We start from the raw sequence: 23,975 nt of genomic DNA on the forward strand, positions 1-23,975 counted from the left end.
GCCTGCCATCGAACTGGACGTGTTAAGCATTAAGCATAACTTTGTTACGAAGCGATATTGCTATTGATTTGTTATTTTTTAAGTTATCACATTGTTGTCCTTCTTTAAGCAATCCTCAAATTTTTAAAGGATACAATTAGTTTTTAAGTAGGTATTATCAATTTTGAACCTTGTCTGGATGACACAATTATAGGAAAATAGCAATAATACTAATTGCTTAGTATCATTAACCAATTATTTTGTTTCAAAAATTTTATAATGTAATAATTAAAGCACAATAATAGAAAAAAATACGCATTCTCCTGGCCTGCGGTTTTAGATCATTTACTAAATTTGGCCCTGTGCCTCAAAAGTTTCCGACCGCTGGTCTAGAGGATGCGTCTGGCGAAAGAAAAAACAAAGTTTTTGTCAGAATCGATTCCGACTAGCAAGTTTTCTAGAAGCGATTTCGGATAGTAGGTCCGGAATTAGTTTACGGAATTGATTGTGGAATCAGTTCCGGAATTGGAATCTTCTCCACAATTGGATCCGGAATTGGCTTCGGAATTGGCTTAGGAGTCCAATAGGCGTTTGAGTCCTTGAAATTGCAAATAATTCAAAGTTCAAATTTGTCAAGTGATTGTGTACAATTAAAATCACTGTGATATTTCATGAGGTTCTAATAATGGATATTACATTCAATATAACACGTTGCTCATATCAGTTGTACTCCAAAATATTTTATTAACATATAACATATCTTTTTCCTAACATATTATATCAGGCTAAATCTTATATTTATATTATATTGTTCTAGTCTCTTTCCTCGCCAGTTACACTTTTTCAGAATCATTTAAATTGGTTTTGGGCATTTTCTATTCTTTAAGTTTTGTGTCTGCATATATACAATCACCATAATTATCACAAAGCCCATTGTTTAGCGATCTGAACCATCCGATTCCCGATTTTACTGGAGAGCACGTCTTAGATTCCCCAGGAGGAGCGAGATTGAATGATGTTATTGGTGCATTTTCCCATTCAAATCCATCGAAACGCAAACCGTTCGATCGGTTGCATTGCATACTGATAGGCTCTGTTACGTACACATCGATAAGTTCGTTAGCTTTGGCCTGATTCCAGTCAATTGCTCGATAGTTTTCTGAACGAGGTCCAATTGGCGATGTTATGTTTTGTTTGTGAATGCTAAAATTTTTTTTAAACAAAATATGTTAAAAATAATGAATACGTATATTGAAACTCTAATAAAAGGATTTACTTACTTTTTCATGTACAAAAAATATTCATACAATGAATTTTCCGAGATGGAACTTTTACAAACTTCAAGTTCTGTCGCTGGATAGTAATGTATATAATTCACGCACATTTCATCGCTGATTGCAAACCCTCCGAGTGTTGTAGAATTGTAGCCACGCGTATCGTAGTAACAGGAAGTGACCAGTGCATCACCCTTTAAAGAAATACAAATTTAAAGGTATGGTGGTACAATATTTTTTAGTGAATTTGAAACTGTATGTAATTAACAAAAAAAGTGTAAACTAAAACTGTTGGATTTTGAGATAGGCATAACACACCCTTCGGGTTAGGCAATGAATTAATAACGCCCACACATATGCAACACGCACTACATCTATTTTCCTATTAGACAGAAATCCCATTTAAACTAAAGTCCACTTGGAATAGTGCATACTCAACGAGAATTGTATAAGAAAATTTATATATCGCTAACAGAGCACGTAGGCTTCTGAAAAGAACACCTCAGAAATTGCCCATAATTCAGTGTGGAATTTCAGTATGACCTGCTAAATTTCACCTCCAAATGTATTTAAGAGCTTTGCTCTTACTGTAGAAATTCGAATCCCATTAGGGTAAGACCTCTTCCACAAGTTCCGCTATGAGCATAACAGAGCCAGCCTTATAGTGAGTTTATCAAGGCTTTTACTCGGGGGTTAATCTCCCCCACTATCCAGTCCACGAAATGGAGTGGGCCGTGTACCCTACCAAAACTATAAATCATCTTAAGGAAAGCACCTGTCTTCTTTCTGTAATTTACTCTTTAAGCGTCTCATTGGTCAGTTTGGCGGTTTTTCGTCACCGCCCAGATTAGGGCCCATTAGAGGCAGGCTCATGGTACAGTCGTCAATCGCTAGTCTGTAGTATGCCGTATATATTACATGTATGTCGTATGGTCACAGTACTAATGACAAGGGCCCCCGGAAGGATGGACGTTGGGGCCCCTAAGCTGGCGAATCATTTCCAACATTTCCAAGTGGGATATACAGTTGAAAACATAATATAATAAAAATATTTCAGTCGGATATCAATATCTACTGCCCCAACCCAGTTGATAAAACAGTGGAAAACTAAATAATATTAAAAACCATGTTTAATTGCAAACAAAAAATGATGTTTTAGCGTTGTTTGAGCTATTTGAGATATTTGATCACTCGATTTAGCTAAAATATTATTTTTAATTTTTAATTTTAAATTATTAAAGTGGGGGGGGTGTTGGTCGGGATCTCTCGTTTATAGTCCCCTATGAGTGCCTTCGCCCATGGAGCCTCTATCGTTCACGGAGGCCCGAGATGAGACTACTGTACACGCCATATATGGGGCCCTTTCTGTTTGAAGTTCGTAGGATGAAATTTCAGCCTGTCAGCTGTTTGCATTGTATAGCAGTTTTCGAGCAGCTATCTATGTGAGTATAATATACAGGTGGGCTTATCTCAAGGTTTATGAATTTAGAAGGCTGATTTTTATCGCTTCTGCTTCTGAATGATTTTAAGAGTGTTTTGAGTATTCGTCAAGCCTCCAGAAGGCTCGTTGGAGCAAAAGTTTTCCCTCGTTCTGTCAAAAAGTGATGTTCAAAATTGGTTATAAAAAAATGATATGAGATCACCTGGTCACCACATACACTTATATTCTGGATTCCATCACCTGATCACTTTAATGCACCTTGGAATAACGAGAGCGTAATACAAGGGTCAGCGAAGGAAAATTCAGAAAGAGTTCAATCCTCATCCTCCAGTTCATCTAGATCATCTAGTGACCGCTAACTGAGAGGTTAAATTTGTGAGAAAAATCCACATTTGTTATGAATTTCTCTTCTTAACCTTCATTTCTATAACCACCTACCCGGGTATGTTTTGCTTATTCTTTTTATTATAACTTTTTACTGGATTATCGAATCGATCCAAAAAAAATTAGAATGCCTAGAGAAACATGTTTTAAAAAAGTGGTAAAAAATTTAGAATTTTTCAATTTTTTTAAATGTGCTTTAAAAAATAAAATCAACTTTTACCCCTTACTTCTATAACCACCTACCCGGGTAAGTAATACATACAATAAAGGATTTTGGTTTGAATTAGTGGCTAATTTTGTAATGATATGTGTAGCAATGCATGTATTTATATTTATAGAATCTATTCCAAAAGTTTTCTAGCTCTTAATATTCTTCTAAAGTCACATGTAATAAATGATTGCCCCGACAGTCGGGAAGACATGGCGGTGTATTAGTGTCAGTTGAACTAATTGCTATGCATTCAATTTATGTAACTAAAAGCCATACTTCATAAATTTATAACATGAAAACAAGTATTGTTATTATAGTTGCATAGATGTTAAATAAGAAATTTTTTGACCAATAAAAATACAAATTCCCTTATTAAATGTATTACCTACCCGGGTAGGTGGTCATAAAGATGAGGGTGTATTTTTGGTCATAGAAACGAAGGTTAAGATACCGGATGATTCATGTTATGATAGTTATGTGTTTTTTAACTGAGAATTCTCAGTTAGTGAACTTCTTGTTAAAGAAACTTAAGAAAAACACATTCAGTTAGCGATCACCTGCTGTAGTTGAACGTTTTTTTGTTGAACGCTCGATAGTAGGTTGACAGTTCAATTGAAAGGCATGCGTCTGTATGGAAAACCCACTTTTTGATTGAAAATTCACAAAAATCTCATGGCCTGCCGAGAAAAATTTCAGATTTTTTTGTATTAAAAAACGTGCCAACTAAAAAGCACATATTCAATAGTTGGCAGGGAATCGAAGTGAGTTCAGACTGTATTCGTGAAAATGCAAAGACTGTTTTAGTTCCTATTTTCGGCAGTTTGTTCCTATTGTTGACAGGCTGTGCTCTTATTTTCGGCAACGCGAATACGGTTCGGAAATTGTTTTAATTAATGCCAATAGGTAGACAAAAAATTTTAAAACAGTTTTACACTCTCGCTTTCCTAGGATTGGTGTTGAAAAGTACTTAAATTAATTACTCATTTTACTTAATTACTTAAAATATTTGCAAGCAGATTTTACTGTCTCTTTGATGTGAGTTACAAACAAAGAAGGCATTGAAGAAAAGAGACAATCTGAAGGCTACAGAGTCCGGCTCCGACTGGCTCACATATTATTACTTTTCTCTCAGGTTATTGTATTATTTATAGTGAAAATGGTGATGTTTGGTACAAAAAATGTCGTAATTTGTATCGACATACGCATTGCAGAGTTCTGATCAAGTTTTAAATGATTTTTTAGCAAAAATCAAAAGTGAGTTATTATTTCAAATTTCGGCAGGAGCCCACAGCATTGATCTTTCAAAATCAACATTTACCGTGTACCTATTTTTGGCAGCTTTTAAAGTGAATAATTGTTTGTTTTTCGTGATTTTAAAATTCCATACAGGCTAGAATCATTCCTGCAGCCAAAAAATTGGTTTACTATTCTGGTTCTCTTAACTATGAAACCTGCCTGCTCAGGTAGTAACGTCATTGAAAAATAGAGAAAACAGCAAAGGTCCAAGGTTACTACCCTGTGGCACGCCTGAACAACTCACGAATTCCCTCGATGTCATACATTCAACTTTCACGCGATATCGACGATTGGTGAGATAAGATTCGAACCACTCAACTAAAGGGGTAGAGAATCCAAGACGAGCAAGCTTCGCCAACAGCAAGCGATGATTCACCCGATCAAAGGCAGCCTTAAGGTCGGTATAGATGACATCCATCTGGGCTCCCGAAGCGAATGCAGCATGGCAGTGAGATACAAACTCCACCAAATTAGTGGTCACACTGCGGCGAGGGAAGAACCCGTGTTGGCGTGTTGATATCAGCGAGCGGCAACAGTTCAAGAGCGAGTACAAAGATCTGGACGACGACTTCAAAAACCTTAGCACCTGCAGGCAAAGTAGTAATACCACGGTAGTTTTCCACTAAGCTCTTATCCCCCTTTTTATGCACAGGAAACATGTAGGACGATTTCCATGCTCCTGGAAACATACGCTGATTGAGCGAGAGTGTGAAGATACGAGCCAGAGGTCCGGCCAAAACTTCGCTACATTTGGCAAGAACTGCGGTCGGAAAACCATCAGATCCAGGGTTGTAGGATGGTTTGACCTGCTTGAGCGCCTTTAGCACAGAATCTCTGGAGATGTTTATGTCACGCACATTAACATCGACAGCGTCGGAGGGCACGTTGTTGAGAGCAGCATCCAATGAGAAGCCAGGAGCTTCAGTGGCAAACGAACTCATGAAACGATCGGCAAATAAATTGCAGGTTTCCTCTTTGGTACACGAAGTTGTTCCATTAAAGGAAACTATAGCTGGCAAGGAGCTGTTTTTCCGTTTTGTGTCGACATACCTCCAAAATTTTTTCGGTTTTCTTCTTAAGCTGAACTGTATACGAATCAAAAAACGAGAGTGTAGTTGTCTATTATAGCTTCTATATACATTGTGTGCTGCGATGAACCGCAATCTCGATTGTTGTGTTCCACTGTTTTGGTAAAACCGATAGCAGGAAGATTTGTTTCGTTTTAAACGGCGTAATTGAGCATTACCCCACGGTGGACCCTGTCGTGGGCGTTTTATAGGGCAGCAGGCAGATAAATGTACCGTAAATTTCCGATTGAACATATCGAGTGCATGGTTTACGTCCGGGTTTCCATCAAGGAATGACCAGTCAGAGGATTGCAGTAGATCATTTAGAATCAAGAAGTTTGTGCGACTGTAGTCGAGCATGCCTGATTCTTGATGTGATGTTGTGTGATGTTCTGCTTTGGCTAAGCCGTTCGGCAGGCATAGCTCTATAGGCGGATGATAGCCATCAATAGCAACTATGGGGAAGGGTGTTATTGCCGGTGAAGAGCATTGTTGCAGGGAATCGTCGCATACAAAGATCAAATCGAGGTAGTTATTCGACGCATTATGAATTTTGTTAATCTGGTATAGTCCGTTGCTATTCATACAATCAAGAAGAAGGCGACAGTTGTCCGTGATCCTCGAGCATTCGTAGTCAACTTGGAGCATAAGTGGATTTGTTTCATCGGGTATCCAATTCAGGTTTGACAAATTGAAGTCCCCGAATAACAAACACATTTCATTAGCTTTACACGCTACGTCGTCAATAGTTGAACAGATTGTGTGAATAACCGACGTGTTATTTGTCATGTCAGGAGGAACATACATTGCGCCGATAACATACGTTTTCTTAATGCTGTAAATCTTTAACCAAAGTTGCTCGACAGTGTCTGATGTAGAACATAAGAGTACTCGCAAATGTGAGGCGACAGCTATGAGAACCCCACCACCTTTGGTTTTCCTACTATTTCTGTCATTACGGTCCTTTCTGAAGACGATATAATGGTCAGGAAACAACTGTGCCGAGTTAATAGAGGAGTCCAACCATGTTTCAGTCAGGATAATGACGTCGTAATGAGTAGTAGAAACATAATCGAATACCTCATGACATTTAGTTTTTAGTCCTCTTACATTTTGATATAAAAATAACAAATCGTCAGTATTATTTAAGGAGGCAACCCCTGCAGGAATGACATGACCGTCGTGCGTTTGTGTGAGTGTAGGATCTGTACTGTAGCAATAGTGCTGCTGAAGTTGCGTAGTGTTGGGTTCACGATCGTTAAGTAGCCTGCACGAGATGCCGTTACTACAGACTGCTTCAGTGGTGGTAAAGTTGTTTGTTGTTGGAGGAACAATCATCAGGTGAGTGCGTAAATTATCAACAAAAGTTGTTTCGGCGTTATTTGGCTCATATGCGGTGTACAGCTGATTAGCGAGCGTGCGAGTGTGCGTGATGTGTGTGAATTGTTTATCGGTGTTGATAATTAGTGGGTTTGCGGTGTGGGTGAAGTGCGTGGAGTGTGTGCTGAAAGTGTTGTGTGATCCAATAGCTGTGGTGATCGAATATCCTGCGCTGTAGATAGGGTTGTGGGTGTTGAAAGTGTTTTAATAATAAAACGTTTAAAACAACCAACACAAATTTCACAAAATAAACCAAGTAATTAAAAATAAATCGGTTAAATAAATATAGGGTAAATGTACCAGTATAGGGCAGGTTAGTGCAGTAGTTTCACTAAAGCTGCTCGTATACTTACAATTTTTATTACTTTTTATGAAAGTGACGTTATTTTGAACGATAAACTATCGCATCATGTTGTGCTATTTTTTGTTTGTCGAATTAAATGTATTTTTTAGAGATATTCGTGAAAATGCAAACACTGTTTTTGTTCCTATTTTCGGCAGGCTGTGCTCCTATTTTGGGCAACGTGAATACGGGTCGGTAAATGTATTAATTAATGCCAATAGGTGGGCAAAAATACTTAAATAAATAAATACTAATTTCTTCTATTACTTTCTTAAGATTGGTGTTGAAAAGTACTTAAATTAATATTTTTATGTTGTCCATTTTGGTCATTTTGAGGGCACTTTTTACAGTCGCTTTGAAGTGAATTGCTAACTAAGTAGGCGTTGAAGAAAAGAGACAGTCTGGCGGCTGCAGAGTACGGCTTCGACTGGCTCTCAAATTATTATTTTTCTCTGAAGTTATTGGATTATTTACAGTGAAATTGGTGATATTTGATACAAAAAATATTGTTTTATGTTTCGATATACGCATTGTAGAGTTCTGGTTTAAATGAATATTCAGTAAAATTAAAAGTGTGTTTTTGTTTCAAGTTTCGGCATGAGCCCACAGTATTGATCTGTCAAAAATAAACATTTACCGTGTACTAATTTTCGGCAGCACTTAAAGTGAATAATTGTTTGTTTTTTTTTGTGATTTTAAAATTCGAAGCGGGCTAGAATGAATTCTGCAACCATAGAATCTTTCATAAAAACCATACTTTCATTGTTTTAGTGGTCTGGTTCTCTAATAATGAAACCTGCCGAACTATTGGCTGTTACGTTCGCGATTATTAAATTCGTAACGGATGTGTCAAATTTTTAATTCGCGTGGTGCGCGATCACCTTAAACTAGAAACAGGATACGCTACGTGTAAAAGCAGAATAAATATGCGTCACAAACACTAATACACGGCACTCACGTGTACGTACACATATGTACTAATTATCCTCGGAAAGGATACACTAACACCCTAAAAATTGTATGGGCTTCCGGGGGTATAAAAGGGACCGAACTTTGAATAAAGAATCATTCGGATTTGGCAACTCTAAGAAACCTCTTTTTTAATTTTGCTTATTCGGATCAGAAAGAAATCTCTCATCCCTCTTAACCCCCTTCTGCGGAATAGGCTCCTCAAATTACTTGAGAGAGCAACTAGCGGGAAGGATGATTATTGGTGTCGAACGGTTGAGAAGATCGCTGTTACCCGAGCGGGTTTGATTTACAAGGCTGCATCCTTCGCGTGGCCCACAGATCCGTTCGCCGTCGTAACAATTGGCTGACAGCAAATCTGCCGAAACATGTTGAACTCAGAACATTTTGTTTGATATTTTGAAAAATATGCAAGGAAATGTTGTGAAACTTCTTTTATGGATAACATCTAAGGATAACTCTTTATAAAAAAATATGCCTGGAGACTATTTTCAATGGGTTTTTGCGTAATTTCACGTCTTTAGTTACCCTGCCGAAAACAGGTACACTGCCGAATACTGGTACAGGTACCCTAATAAAAATAAAAATAAATTTTCCAAGTGCTCATAGCACACCAAATAAGAAATTTCATTATTTAAAAAGTAAAATAAAAAAATGATTTAGGCAACTATTTTATCTCTATCGCCATTTTTGAAGAAAACTAAATATTAGAATTAATTTGTTTTATCATATTGTCAATTTTCTGTGATTTAAATGTAACGCAACGTTTATTCCTTTTATTGCCACTTTTAAGCTGTATAGTTTGAAATATCTTCGTCAATAACGCTGAAACCTCCTGCGTTAGATACAAAACATTTGTTGAGACACAGGCGCGGAGGCCCTGTCATCTGATCGTTTTTAATGAAACACGAAGTTTGTTTCGTTGAGCTTTGAGCGTTCGGTTCGGTCGAATAGTTTATAAGTATAATTGTAGTTCTAGAAATAAACTCTTTTCTAATTTTGCAATTTAACAAGCCACAACCGCCTGTAATTATTAAAAGCTAGAAAAAGTTACACCGAAAAACCCAAAAACTAACAAATCCGAAATTGTAAGATTGAATACACCGTTTCCCATGGAAACGGAAAAACGAGCAGAGTTCGGCAAATCTTATTCGTGCATTTTTTTCCATCTAACGTATGCTGAATGGCAAGAATCTTTGCTTGTAATCTTTTGACAGGTGCGAGTAAAATTGTGTATTTTGATAATTCAACTTATTTTGGGATCCCTGCGCATGGAAGAACATTCGGTAAAAACAAGTGTTAATGTGTATAGTCTACACTGTATACGTTCAAAAAATCGCCATTTTCGAATTCACAAGAGAATCGTCCCAAGGAAATGCAAAAAAGAATCTTTTTTGATGGAGGAAGGGGAAAGATTCGCCATCAAACAATCGTTTTGTGGAGAGTTACCTAATAACCGCGTTCTCACACGGCATATTCTACAAAAAATAACTGTAAAACACACACATTTTCACTGAGGGAGGATAAGGCTTGCAGCATGTGGCGAATGTTTTTCGAGCAATCCAAGCTATAGATCACTGGATGTATAACAAAATCTGATATAATATCGTGATTTATCATGTTTTAACATACTTTTTTATCACTCTCAAGCCCTAAGTGTTCTAATGGTTGCAAATTGTGCATTTCTTACAACAAGCACCTGTGTTTTACGAATTATTTTTTTAAATTACGAAAATTGTATCCAACTAAGATTTGTGGTGTGTAAACGCAAAAAATTGGCGAATTTTTTTCTGATATTTATTTTTGGAGGAAGGAGAAAGATTCGCGAAGAAAGATATGGCTTGTGAGAACGTACCTAGCAGACACGTTCAGACTAGTGATGCGCGTTGCATTCCGAACCTGCCAGGTTCGATCCGTTCCAACATGCAAGCATCCGGACCGCGATCCTTATTTTTAACCCAACCAGGTTCAAACTGAACCTGTTTCTCCCACCGTTCTTTGAGATCCGACCTAAACCGACTGCTATCAATGTTCTTTTCGATCCGATGTGAAGCGGCTTCTCTACGCGTTCGCTGCAGTTTGTGCTGGACTGGTTGCTCTCAGTGCTCTTTGCGATCCAGCCAAGAACGCTCGACGGAGAGAGTTGCTCTTTGATTTGATGGGCCGATTTGCTGTAAACAAAGCATCTAGAATCATTTTGAACCTGTTTCTCTCAACGTTCTTTTCGATCCGGTCTGGAACGCTCGATCATCTGCTCTCTTTCATACGATGGGCCGATTTGGTATGTATAAAGGAAGCAGGTTTTCGCTCCGGTATAGAACGTCGTTCTCTTTTCCTTTGCAGGTTTCTGTAAGGATATACATACTAGTGATGGGTAAAGTTGGCAAAAATCCGGAGTCGACTCCGATCCGACTCCGATAAATTCGGAATCGACTCCAGAGGGTAGGTCCACGCTGCAATATCCGGAGTCGTTCGGAATCGTCCGGAGTCGTGCGGAGTCGCCCGGAGTCGCCCAGAGTCGTTCGGAGTCGTTCGGAGTCGTTTGGAGTCGCCCGGAGTCGCCCGGAGTCGGAGTCGTCCGGAGTCGTTCGGAGTCGTTCGGAGACATTCGGAGTCATTCGGAGTCGTCCAGAGTCGTGCGGAGTCGCCCGGAGTCGCCCGGAGTCGGAGTCGTCCGGAGTCGTTCGGAGTCGTTCGGAGTCGTTCGGAGTCGTTCGGAGTCGTTCGGTGTCGTTCGGAGTCGCCCGGAGTCGGAGTCGTCCGGAGTAATTCGGAGTCGTTCGGAGTCATTCGGAGTCATTTGGAGTCGTTCGGAGTCGTTCGGTGTCGTTCGGAGTCGCCCGGAGTCGGAGTCGTCCGGAGTCGTTCGGAGTCGTTCGGAGTCGCCCGGAGTCGTTCGGAGTCGTCCGGAGTCGCCCGGAGTCGCCCGGAGTCGGAGTCGTCCGGAGTAGTTCGGAGTCGTTCGGAGTCATTCGGAGTCATTCGGAGTCGTCCGGAGTCACCCGGAGTCGCCCGGAGTCGGAGTCGTTCGGAGTCATTCGGAGTCGTCCGGAGTCGTGCGGAGTCGCCCGGAGTCGCCCGGAATAGGAGTCGTCCGGATTCGTTCGGAGTCGTTCGGTGTCGTTCGGAGTCGTCCGGAGTCGCCCGGAGTCGCCCGGAGTCGGAGTCGTCCGGAGTCGTTCGGAGTCGTTCGGAGTCATTCGGAGTCATTCGGAGTCGTCCAGAGTCACCCGGAGTCACCCGGAGTCGGAGTCGTTCGGAGTCGTTCGGAGTCGTTCGGAGTCGTCGACTCCGGACGACTCCGGTCGACTCCGGACGACTCCGAACGACTCCGACTCCGGGCGGATCTAGTGGTTTCATTTGGCCGGAGTCGGAATCGAACTAACAATAGTCGAAGTCGGATCGGAGTCGTGGGTGCGCTCCATACAGCACATCACTAATACATACACATTCTGTCTGTGTGATTGATAACAGTGCAAGCCATATTCTCTCATTCACAGAGATAACGGTACAACACAAGCGCTTTGAAGTCAGAAAAGGATAGATATTTGTGATGAAGTGAGAAGCTAATCGCCAAAATTTAAAGAGACAATACAGTGCTAGCATTTAATGCAACGAATGAATTGCTTCTCTTCTGCCATATACATCTTTTTGGTATTGGTGCGTTATTTTGGGATGGATTTTGGCAATCAATGAATTGCTATGTGTTTGGTGCTAAACTGTTTCGTTGCGTATTCGATAAACTCACTTGAATGTTTACCTGTGATTTTTTTTTTGTGCAACTAAAAACTTATGGTGAACGGCATGTTTAGCCTTCCGCAATAATTTATTGAACACCGTTTATATACCAGACCCGTGGAAAAGCGCTATTCTTATAACCAATTAAAGTGCATTACCGGACAATTGGAAACTCCGTTATTGCACTGTGCAGTATAATGTCAACCCTACGGAAACAACTTAACACTATGTATTTGTTATAGACCGATGATTCGATGTTAGTTGCTTCAATTGATAAATAATAATTCAATTAGTGTAGTGTGCGTTGCAAAACATTTTTCATTTCAATCATTTATTAGAATAATAAAAAGAGAAAAATGATCAATTTTAGTTAAAAACAAAAATAACAAAATGTCTATTAATATAAAATGCACTGTATAGCAGGTAACTTAAGTTAAGCGTTTTTCTTTTAACAGTAGAATAGTTTTACACATTCAATTATTTATATTATTTAGCTTTGCTTGAATTGAAGCTGTGTGATTATTGCACATAAAAGATATTACACAGTATTCAACGAATACTTTCAAACTATCCATAAATAAAGTGAGCAACTGAAAAAAGCGTAACCATGACAGGTTATCTTGAACCTGCGTTCCGCATTCCGTTCTTTTTCTCCACATTGGCAGGTTCGTTTCGTTTCTCAATTTTCAGAACTATTTCCATCATACACACATTTTCCCTGAGGTAGGGGAAGTTTTGGAGTCTGTGGCGAATCTTTTTCGAGTAATCCAAGCTATCCATCCCTGAATGGATAACAAAAATATTTGCTTGCAATCTTTTGACAAGCCGAGATAAATATCGCGTTTTTAGTAATTAAACATTTGGTTTCGATTGCTTTCAAGTAATAAATATTCTAACGGTTGTATATTGTGCATTTCTTACAAAAAGAACCCCTGTTTTACGAATTATTTTGTTGAAATACGAACGCAAAACGCAAAAATATTGGCGAATCTTTTTTTGATACTTTTTCTAGTTGAAGGGGAATAATTCGCCGTGAAGAAAGATATGCCGTGTCGGAATGTATCTAACGAAATAAAAAAAAAGTTCGCATTTTCTGAAGGAACCTAATCTTAATAAGCAAATTAAAAAAAAAATACAATAAAACGAGTGAAATGGAACAGCAACCCGCTGCGCAAAGCGATCGAAAACTTGTCAGCTACTCGCTCAATGTAGCTAGAGAGCAAAAACCAATAACGATAAAGCGAGGTGAAAGGGAAAAGAGGGGAGAAAGAGAACGTGGATGTGAATTTTTCGGCCATTATCATTTTTGCGCCAACACGGTCGCGTACCGGAGCTTTTTAGTCAAAAAGAGATAAACACATACAGCGCGCTCTCTCGAAATACCGTAAACGCTTCAACCGATCAAGAGCTTCGATCGGTTCTTCGGACATTTCTGCTCGCTTTCTCGATCGGTTTCGACGGAAAGCGAGCTAGAAAGCGAGCTCAAAAACTGCTCGATTTTGTTGTGCGGGAATATTTTTTTTCTTTTTCCATAATTCAAATTAAAATAACATTATTAACACTTTTTGCTATGCACTATTACTTATCTTTCTGAACTATTATTATTCATATTAGTAGAATTATGTTATTATATTGTATTGATAGAATTATGTTTTTGGATTGTTGATATTAGTTGAATTATTTTATATTATTAGATATATTATAGTATTGTAGCTAGTAAACTTTTAATACCAATAATTTACGACAAGTTAATGTTAAAAAAGCATAGTAAAAAAATAAAACAACAACAACCACTTTAATTGCTGCAAAATAACTATGACAAACGATCTTTTATTGGTTTATCTCTAAGAAAAGTTTATTGTTGTGTAAATATTCCTCAACAAGAACAAATATTTCGATAAATTCATTGGCAACACAAATGTAATATACGAAACTCCTCCTGTGGCAACGATAAGTAGATCATGCGTTGAAAAAATCTTAGTATCGAATCGCATGAAACGCTCATCAATGTACCACACACTTGTGCACACGAAAACGGCACTTTAACTCACGGCAATAGTTATATTTTTAAGGATTCTTTGCATTGAAATTCTCCTTTGCCTAGATGATGATCAAAATTAAAGAAATTCTCATTGTTAACCGATCGTTAACCTTTATCACACATCAGGAGCACAAACTGTATCAGAAACATAAATGATTATATCCTCGTTATGCGAGGATTTACTCGATAAGAGAGGCATTTGTTTAACATTTAGATATGCTCGTTTCGCGAAAAAACATTCTTAGAGCTAGGGGAAGTTACTCTTACGAAAATTGTAATTGTATATACGAAATTGTAAACTCGAATTGTCGCGTCTCAGTGAACAAAAAAAAGCATCCAAGTTGGGTCGTTATTCTTTCACTTTCGGTTTGTGGTTTACAAAGCTGGTTTATGGTTTGCTCTTCGTGGTTTTTTTAATCAATTTGCACGTCTTGTCTAAAAAATACAGAATTAAAGAATCTCTTTTTTAAATTAAAACCATTAGCAGTGACTAATGAACGGTCTGATTATACATTTTTCAAAAAAGAAAAAAAAACTTGTTCTTTTATTGATAAACCATCAAACCAATTTATTGATAAACTTTTTTTACTGAACTTCAGTAAAATTTTACTGATTTTTTTTAACTGAAGTTTCAGTAATCCTTTCAGTAAAAAGAATGTTTACTGAATCATTCAGTAATGTCCGGTGCTCACCAAAATGACAGCTCGTTTACTGAAATCCCAGTAAAGCCATTCTCATATTACTGATTTTTCAGTAGTTGGTAGCGATTAAAAAATGACGAAATACTTCTTTTAAATAGAGTTTTTATTGATGTGCAGATATTGCCAGTCGCTCAGTTCATATTCATACATATGTCGTGTTGTTTTATACAGTTTTTATACTGTATTTTGCCGCCGCAAGTGTAGATGGTTCACTAAGCGCTCATAGACACCACGCAATTTCAGCAAGCACAGTGGATTGTAGCAAACATTTTACACACCAACACGGCTGCCAATTGTTTTAAATTAATCCCGTAAGCCGAAATATCATCTTAAATTTCACGAGGGTGCCTGTAAGCGCCTACAAAATCAACTTTTTGCACGTCACGAGCAAGTAGGTACCGCATTGTTTTGTTTTGATGTTCTGACTGACAGGTCGATTTGACAGAATGAATTGCTGCATTTTCAGTAATTTGTTTTACTGATATCCAGTGAAACGATTAATTTGACACTTATTTTACTGATTTTCAGTAAAATGCGTATTACTGAAATGAATCCAGCAAATTGTTTTGCTGAAAGTCAATAAAAACATGACATTCATGCTGAAAATCAGTAAAATATTCTATTACTTAACCGTTTCAGTAAAAAACTTTACTGAAGCAGGTCGAGAAAATTTGCTGTGTACAATGGCCAGTGTTGTCATTTCTATAAACTCTTGAGAGCAAGTGAACTAGATCGATCCTCTTAGAACAAACATAATCGTAGTGTTCCGAAAGTAAATTTGTGAATTTCACTTGACTTCTTCACTAGCACATCTCATCATCTTGCTTTAGGTTGACACTGATACATGCCTGGGGTTCTCATTATACTTGATCTTTACTCCGATGGTTTATGGTTCGGTTTCTGGCAGTGAATAATATTTTTGCATACATGTCAAATGTCAAAAGTATAACAATTGGCTTGCTTCGTGTACAAATAATTTATTCTAATTTATTGTTCCATCCGAAAACCTTTTAACACATATTTACCGCAAATTGATCAATGACCGTTTATCACCAATGGTTTTTGCTAACCAACGACGCGAGAGCTACTGCTAGATAAGTTATGTCTGTATTTGAACTTAAGTTTAAAACGACTGCTTCTGAATTGAGAGAGAATTACACATACTAGTTAATTAGAATAAGGCTCGCGGAATATGCAACGACTTATCGAAACGGAAATCGATGTATTAGTTATGACTAAAACCAGGTTAGACGAGAGGACACCGTGTTTTCTTTTAATGTTCTAACTAACAGTTCGATTTACCAGAATATATTGTTGCATTTTCAGTAATTAGTTTTACTGATGTTCAATGAAACGACCGATTTGACACTGATTTTACTGATTTTTAGTAAAATGTGTATTCGTGAAAATCAGTAAAACCATGAAATTTATGCTGAAAATCAGTAAAATATTCTACTACTGAACCTTTGTTCTACTGAATAAACTTTCCTGGAGCAGGATGAGAAAATTTGCTATCTACCCAAAAAGCTTTTTGTTGCACAGTGCATAGCAGGTCACAACTAGAGTTGGACAAAATGCACAAAAAAGCGGAACTGGGTCCATCCGACAAGCCAGAACCGCCCGGAATCGTCCGGAATCGTCTGGAACCGACCGGAATCGCTCGGAATCGCCCGGAATTGACCGGAATCGCCCGGAATTGCCCGGAATCGCTCGGAATCGTCCGGAATCGTCCGGAATCGTCGTAATTGACAGGAATCGTCTGGAATCGTCGGAATAGTTGGAATTCCATTTCATTTCATGTCATTTATTCAGTACATAACCTAATACAAAAAGATACAAACAGTAACACGAGAAGCTAGCGTGCATGTCAAACGATATTGAGGAACTCAGTGCGCTTAAATGTACGACAGACAGCATTGACACATGCGCGGCGGCCGGTTCGTGAACTTGAATCTTCTGAAATCGTCGGAACAGTCGGAATCGACCGAAATCGATCGGAATCGCCTGGAATCGACCGGAATCGTCCGGAAACGTCGGAATCATCCGAAATCGACCGGAATCGACCGGAAACGTCCGGAATCGTGCGGAATCGTAGTCATTCGATAGTAGTGAAGCCAGTGTCTTATTTTCCCTGATTTTGATACAGTTTTTTGTTAATTAATTCGCTTTCACTCCGTCATTTTAATTTTTAGAAAAAAAAAATGTTACAACTAAACGAAATAAACTAAATGTAATCAACCCACCCGTCAATTTGACAGGTTCCGTAGAGATAGTTATACAACATATGTATCTGAAAATCTATGAAACTTAAGAAAATAATACTTATGCTACAAACTTATAATATGTTATGATGAATTTACGAAAAGAAAAAATCGAAATTAAACAAAAGGTATTGTTCATATTTCACTGCAAAGTTCAAATTCCGTCAAATTGACGAGCTCCGTAAACCTAGTATTAATCAACAACTAATAACATTCTTACATCTGTACTATTTTGATTTCTAAAGCTACGCACGGCTCTAATTATGAACACAGTTATCAAGTAGTACGATTTTAATAATATGTCCTTTATAGGCTCGATTCCTAAGCTCTTTGGTTCCGGGTTCCGGGTAAGCTCTTTGGTTCCGGGTTCCGGATAAGCTCTTTTGATGCCAGTAAACTAAAAGGTTTCATGAACGCTCGAAACATTTTGGGGAAGCCGTACTTGCCGGATTACGACGATTCCGGGCGATACCAGACGATTCCAGACGATTCGAACGACTCCGCACGATTCCAGACGATTCTGGACAATCCCAGGCGATTCCGATGATTCCGGACGATTCCGACGATTCCGGACGATTCCGGCAGATTCTGGAAGATTCCGGACGATTTCGGTGGAACTAGCGATTCCTTCTCTCTGGAATCGGAATCGGAATCATACTTGCCGGAACCGGAGCGGAACCGTGGGTGCGATCCGGAGAAACCATCTCTAGTCACAACACCGAGCTTAACAATCACGAACTGCACTTGTCAACAGTCACTACTTCTGCTGCTTCTTTGGCACAACGACCGTTGTCGGTCAAGGCCTGCAGGCCTGTACCACTAGCCTTTTAGTGACTTATCGATAACTTATAGATTATAGTCAGTCCTTATTTTATATGGAGGCACGATCCATTCGGGAGTTGGGACCCTTCGGACGGATCAATTGTTCAAAATTTTCCCCAACACTTTATGATGTTGTTATTTGAATTTATCCAAACGATTTCCGTATTTAGCTTTCCGCTTGTATTGGCAGCTTTTCAAAACTTTGACTGCGATATCTACTGAAGCTATATCGATTAATTATACATTTTGATTCTATTATTGTGGGATCTAATGTTGTTCTTGACTTGCAGGAGTCAATTTTATATAATTTTGATATTATTGTAACGAGGGAGTCGGAAGGTTGTTTCATCTTATTTACTATGAGAACTTCGCCCTTCCTATCGTTACACGTGTTTTCCTGAGAAGTAAGTTGAGAGTTAACATCATCTGCTATTACAACTTTTCTTGCAAACTTAGATAATCATTATTGTTTTAATTGGTTTAATTGGTTTCATTAATAAAAAAATAAGAAAAAATATTTATTTTTAGAAAATTATGTGATATTTCAATTTTAACTACAAAGTCTGGATCTCAAATGGATCAAATGAAATCAAATCAAATTCAAAGTCTTGTAACACTTACCGGAAGAACTCGAGGTTTGTAACGTAACTGTCGGATCTCTTGGTAGTGATGGGAGAAGAAATCGTCTCGATTAAGTATTGGAAGTTCAGTTTTTCCTCGGAAATGCCGTGTAAGAACACGTACTCCGCGTAAATGGGTGTGCAGCTGTGAACCAAACACAACAATTCCCGTTTTCGGAAGAGCTATCTTTGAGCACTCTGCTATACAGTATCCATGAAGCGGAAAAGCAAGCTGTTCTGGTGGAATAGCCATCTTGTCGGTATATTCTAGTCCCAGTTCCATAATAGCCGCATCGTAACGACGCAGCTTCGAAACTACATTGATACGCATGCCGGAACTATCATTGTAGCCAGACAGCATTCTTGGGTTATTAAAATGAACCTCCAGACGGATGTGTGGGTTGAAATCTTTACCACCGATGGGAAGACCTGCTTCACGCGGATAAGTGAATGATCCAGCTCCCATCGCCCAGAGTGCCATAACTTTGGAGCATAGGTGGCCGGATGCGGGCATATTTTGGCAGGGACCGTCGTAGGTTGGAATTTTGGCATTGCCCGCGATACATTGAAATACTTCCATATGATGAACTAAAGCTTCGCTGTCTATTATCGGCTCGAATTGAACTATGTGATGTTTTGCGTTCGTTAGCCACGGATCTAGCTGTTGTATTTTGCACCAGTACGTTGTTTCCGCCGCTGGGACAGAAACGTTATTCAGACGAACGTCTAACTTTTTCAAAATCTTTCCAGTTTCGGGAATACGTATCTTATCAGCTCTTAGTAGTTGTACTGGTAGAACACCTTGATTCTTCGTACTGTGTTTTGGTATAAAAGTTGAATTATTTGACCATTCAAGCAATGCATTAGAACGCAACCATACAATATACATAGTACCGGTATGAAATACGATATCCTGCGGATCACAAGTATCAAATTTTCGACGAAACACAACAGAGTTATCATCCATATACATAACTTCACAATTTTGTAGAGTGTCTCTGAAGATGTGATCAAACTTTTGGGATGTGTATGAGTCATGCACCTGTTGATAAAGTTTAGGAACAGAGGAAAACACACACAGATCACATCTGGATAATTCTCCCCGTTGGGAAAATCCGATGGCAAAAGTCTTAAATTTTCCATTATCAAAGGTATTATTTATGTAGAACAAAACTTCCTTCTTGGGCCAGTCAACCATCCAGGTGAGCTTAGTTGAATCATTATTTAGTTTGAGAGAATGGAGTCTTTCGGAAGATATGTCTGAAACAATTTTGATAAAAAAAAATTAAAAGAGTGTATTAGGCTTGGAGCACTCATTATTAATGTAAATATTAATTATTAATTATCATTAATTATTTAATGTAAATATTATTAACTCAAAATTAATTATTCTAGTATTAAAATACATGATGTCCAAACCATCATGAAACTTAAGTGATGCCGAAATGTTTGCAATCACACTTTAAACATTCAAAATTAGTCCCTAACCTGAAATTATTTAAAAAAAAATAAACACAAGTAAAACCTCTTGAACGATAAGTTTTGATATCATTGATCGTTAAACTTGGGACAACAAATATTAACCTGTTAAATCGTATTCTTCTTATTTGTTTTTTTTTAATACCATACGTCAGTTATACGAGAAATTTTTAATATTTTCTTGGAACATTATCACCAGAATCTATTCCTTTTATCTATCTCTGTTTGTTGTTTTATGTATTAATTTTAATAAAAGTTATACAGATTGTATACAAATGATTTTAAAGTTATACAGATGCATTCAGCCACTTTTCCAAACTCTATCGAAATCGGGAACGATCGGAGGGATTTTCAAATTGACATAAAATGGTGGTTTCCATAAAATGGTGGTAACAGCAACTATAGTTCCTCCTCGATCGAGATTGGAAAAGTCGCTGATTAATATGTTGTAAATCTCCAAAACAAAATGCCCGACATGGGTTCAAGTCCCAAATGGAACGTGCTCCCATCCGTAGAACTAAATATCCTATTAAATAAGTCACTGAATGCCGAGTCCATTAGTGGTACAGGCAGGCCTTGACCTGACCGACAGCGGTTGTTGTGCCAAAGAAGAAGTAATATCCAAAACTATGACGTTCATATATCAAGTTCATTCATCTTATTTATTGGATTAATTATTAATACAGTCGTTGCCATTAATTATTGTCTTTATGGCTCCAATTTGCGACAGCGTGTCACAGTTGTTGCCTCTAAGGCATCAATTTTTGACAGTGCCCATCAATTGTTGTCTCTAAGGCATCAGTTGTTGAATGTAAGTCAATCGCTTTATTTACTAAATTTTATGTTATGTCTGAAACTTTTTGTTCCAAAATTATTGACTTTGAATAAAGTAGTTAATAATTTTATTGATAGAATTTAGAAAAAAAGCCATTTTTAAGCTAAAGTTGTGACGGAGGGAAAAAAAGAATTTGCATGTATTTGCATGTGTAAGCAATGGCTTTGGAATTCATGAAAACTAAAAAAAACAATAAACAATTTAATTTAACCGTTTTGTTGTGTTTGATTAATTAATACAGTTGTCACAAATCTGCTCAAATTCCTAGTAAATTTTATGATTTTTGCAAAAATAAAAAAATATTGCCTTACAGACAAAACATGGATCATAAGTTTATATGCTTTGTCAAAAACTCATGCCTGTAATATACAATGATGCCGGTCGCCTGGTTCAGTTGTTCACTCGTACGACTAAACAATGAGCCCGTCATGGGTTCAAGCCTCGTATGGACCGGGCCGCCATACGTAGGACTGATTATCCTGCTATGGGGAGAATTAAATACGTCGCCGAAAGCCAAATCCACAAGTGGTACAGGCAGCCCTTGACCGGCAACGATTGTTGAGACAAAAGAAGAAGAAAAAATATGACTGTAAAATACATAAACAAAATGGAAAATTAATACAAAAATGCAGACTATATCTTACCCTAACTATTAAGTTTGTATGTTTAGGTGTTTCAGAAAAGACGTCACCATTATATCACACACCAAGTCGATAAATGCTGCGATGTGCAGTATAAGTGAAAATTCCCATCAACAGGGAAAAGAATGCAGAATGGTATTTTTGGGGAAGCTGTTACCAAGAATTTAATTTTCTCCTCAAGTTTACTGTGCCTTTGGCTTGTCTCTCAATGCTTCATTTCTGAACTATCCTTTACGTTCTCATTTGTTCGCAGTCTTGGCATTTAGTCACGTTCCAACTATCCATAAGAGTGACTATACACCACAATTATTATTGAAATGCGTAGCGAATATTACTATTCTAATGACGAAGGCAATGTGCTTACCTAGTTCGAGTTAAAGTTCTTCTACTGTCGATTTAAATGTAATTTTAATTAATTCACGTTCAATTAAGATAATTGAGTTCAGATCGATTAATTTTACAACCAAAACTCTTTTTATAACAATGAAAAATATTGAGCTTTATTAAAATAAAATATGTTGTTTATTTTGTTAGGTAATTTATGTATTATGTGTAATTCTATCGTTTTTTTAATTACATTTGGGTATTTTTACCATTTTATTTTGGCTTACAAGAGTTGGGTAACATATTAAATAAATAAATAAATTAGTAAATTTATATAAAGAAACCAATTTATAAAAATTATATGTGTACTTTCTTGGCCATTTTTGTCGAAAAAAACATTGTACGTTCAATTAAGATAATTGAGTTCAGATCGATTAATTTTACAACCAAAACTCTTTTTATAACAATGAAAAATATTGAGCTTTATTAAAATAAAATATGTTGTTTATTTTGTTGGGTAATTTACGTATTATGTGTAATTCTATCGTTTTTTTAATTACATTTGGGTATTTTTACCATTTTATTTTGTCTTGCAAGAGTTGGGTAACATATTAAATAAATAAATAAATTAGTAAATTTATATAAAGAAACCAATTTATAAAAAATATATGTGTACTTTCTTGGCCATTTTTGTCGAAAAAAACATTGTACGTTCAGATAAAAAATCTTCATAATTTAGAGTAAAAATTAACTTTAGATATATGCAACAATAATCAATAAATGCTGGAACTGTGATGTAATCCTTTGAATACAGACGCCTTTAAGCCATTCCTGTTTTGGAATTTAACCCTTAATAAGTTCACCATGCCGCGTCGTAAGGCATACAATTTTTAAAATCACGAAATAACTGTTTGTGTAAGTAAAAAAGATACCTACACTTTATTTTAGCTCAAAATATTGAACGATTTCTACAATACTTATAACTTAGTAATTTTATGGTGGAAAGCATAATTTTGTTGGCAAAATCGTATGTGCTCATAATAATAATGAAGTATAAAGCGTCAGATTTCAAACGATAGAAAACCAAGTATCTAAAGTGTTGAGCATATTTTCAAATAAAATTCTTTTAAAATACATAATAAATTATTCACGATCGTATCGGTAACATTTTGAGGTAATGAAAATGAAAGGAAGAGAAATAAATTTGACTTAAGTTCATTCATTCGTCATTCAGTTCACATAGTTATTCAGGAGCAACTCCTTCGCTCAAAACATAGGTAGTGGTTATCGTGTATGATCTAATTAATGTACATTTCTTTAATTTCACGAAAGAAGTCGTATTGATTATTACTTACTACTTCAACAACTAAAATACTTAGATACTTCAACTCAATATTTCAGCTTACAGCAATATACCATATTTAAAAAGAAATTTAACCAAAAGTAAAACAAAAAACATTTTCAACCTTTGCGTTGTACAAACCAAAAGAACACAATGGTAAAATATAAAAAGGATTATTGCTCCCATCTGTTTCATCAAATTTTGCTTCTCATAACGTGTCGGAAAATCTGGCTGTATTTAACCTGCCCCCAAGCATTGAATAAATTGGCTGAAACTCAGTTTATTTCAGACACTAATAGACACTATCTATAGAGACAAGATATGAAAATAAAAAATTAAAAAGAGAAAACTAATTAATCAAAAAATAATTATACTTTATAAATATCCAACAACAGTGTAAAGAACAACACTGCTGGCAGGCTATATTAAAGCATTAAAGGTAGGGAGTCAGCAAACTAGCTGTGGTTCGGAAATTAATGTTTAAATAAATAAATTGATTAATAAACGAATAAATAAATAAATAAATCATTAAATTATGAAACAATGAATTGCGATACAAACTAAAATAAAACACATGTAATATTAATAACTTACTGTAACATGTTACGCTAGTTAGTAACAATGTGAATATCCAGCAACAAGCGTTAACATAACCCAATGCCATTATAGCTAAGAGTGAAGAATACCAATTTGCTGTACACGTAGAATTAAACAATTCTCAATCACTTCAACACTATTGATCACATTGTCTCTTATCTTACTTCAAACTTTCTATGGACACCATTCACCTAGCGCTTAGGCAGCAAATACTACCATTCTGTCTAACG

General features: G+C 37.1%; 1 protein-coding gene across 1 annotated transcript; it reads right to left on the minus strand.

The window, feature by feature from the left end:
* Window positions 1-703: 703 nt before the first annotated feature.
* LOC121600202 (tyramine beta-hydroxylase) lies at window positions 704-23,975 on the minus strand. Its single transcript, XM_041928616.1, has 4 exons — window positions 23,743-23,975; window positions 18,529-19,787; window positions 1,260-1,447; window positions 704-1,182 (listed from the first exon to the last, which is right to left on the minus strand). The coding sequence occupies exons 1-4, from the start codon at window positions 23,810-23,812 to the stop codon at window positions 855-857; spliced, it is 1,845 nt and encodes a 614-aa protein (XP_041784550.1). The 5' UTR covers window positions 23,813-23,975; the 3' UTR covers window positions 704-854.

This window comes from Anopheles merus, chromosome 3L (genome assembly GCF_017562075.2).
Source record: "Anopheles merus strain MAF chromosome 3L, AmerM5.1, whole genome shotgun sequence".
Lineage (NCBI taxonomy): Eukaryota > Metazoa > Arthropoda > Insecta > Diptera > Culicidae > Anopheles > Anopheles merus.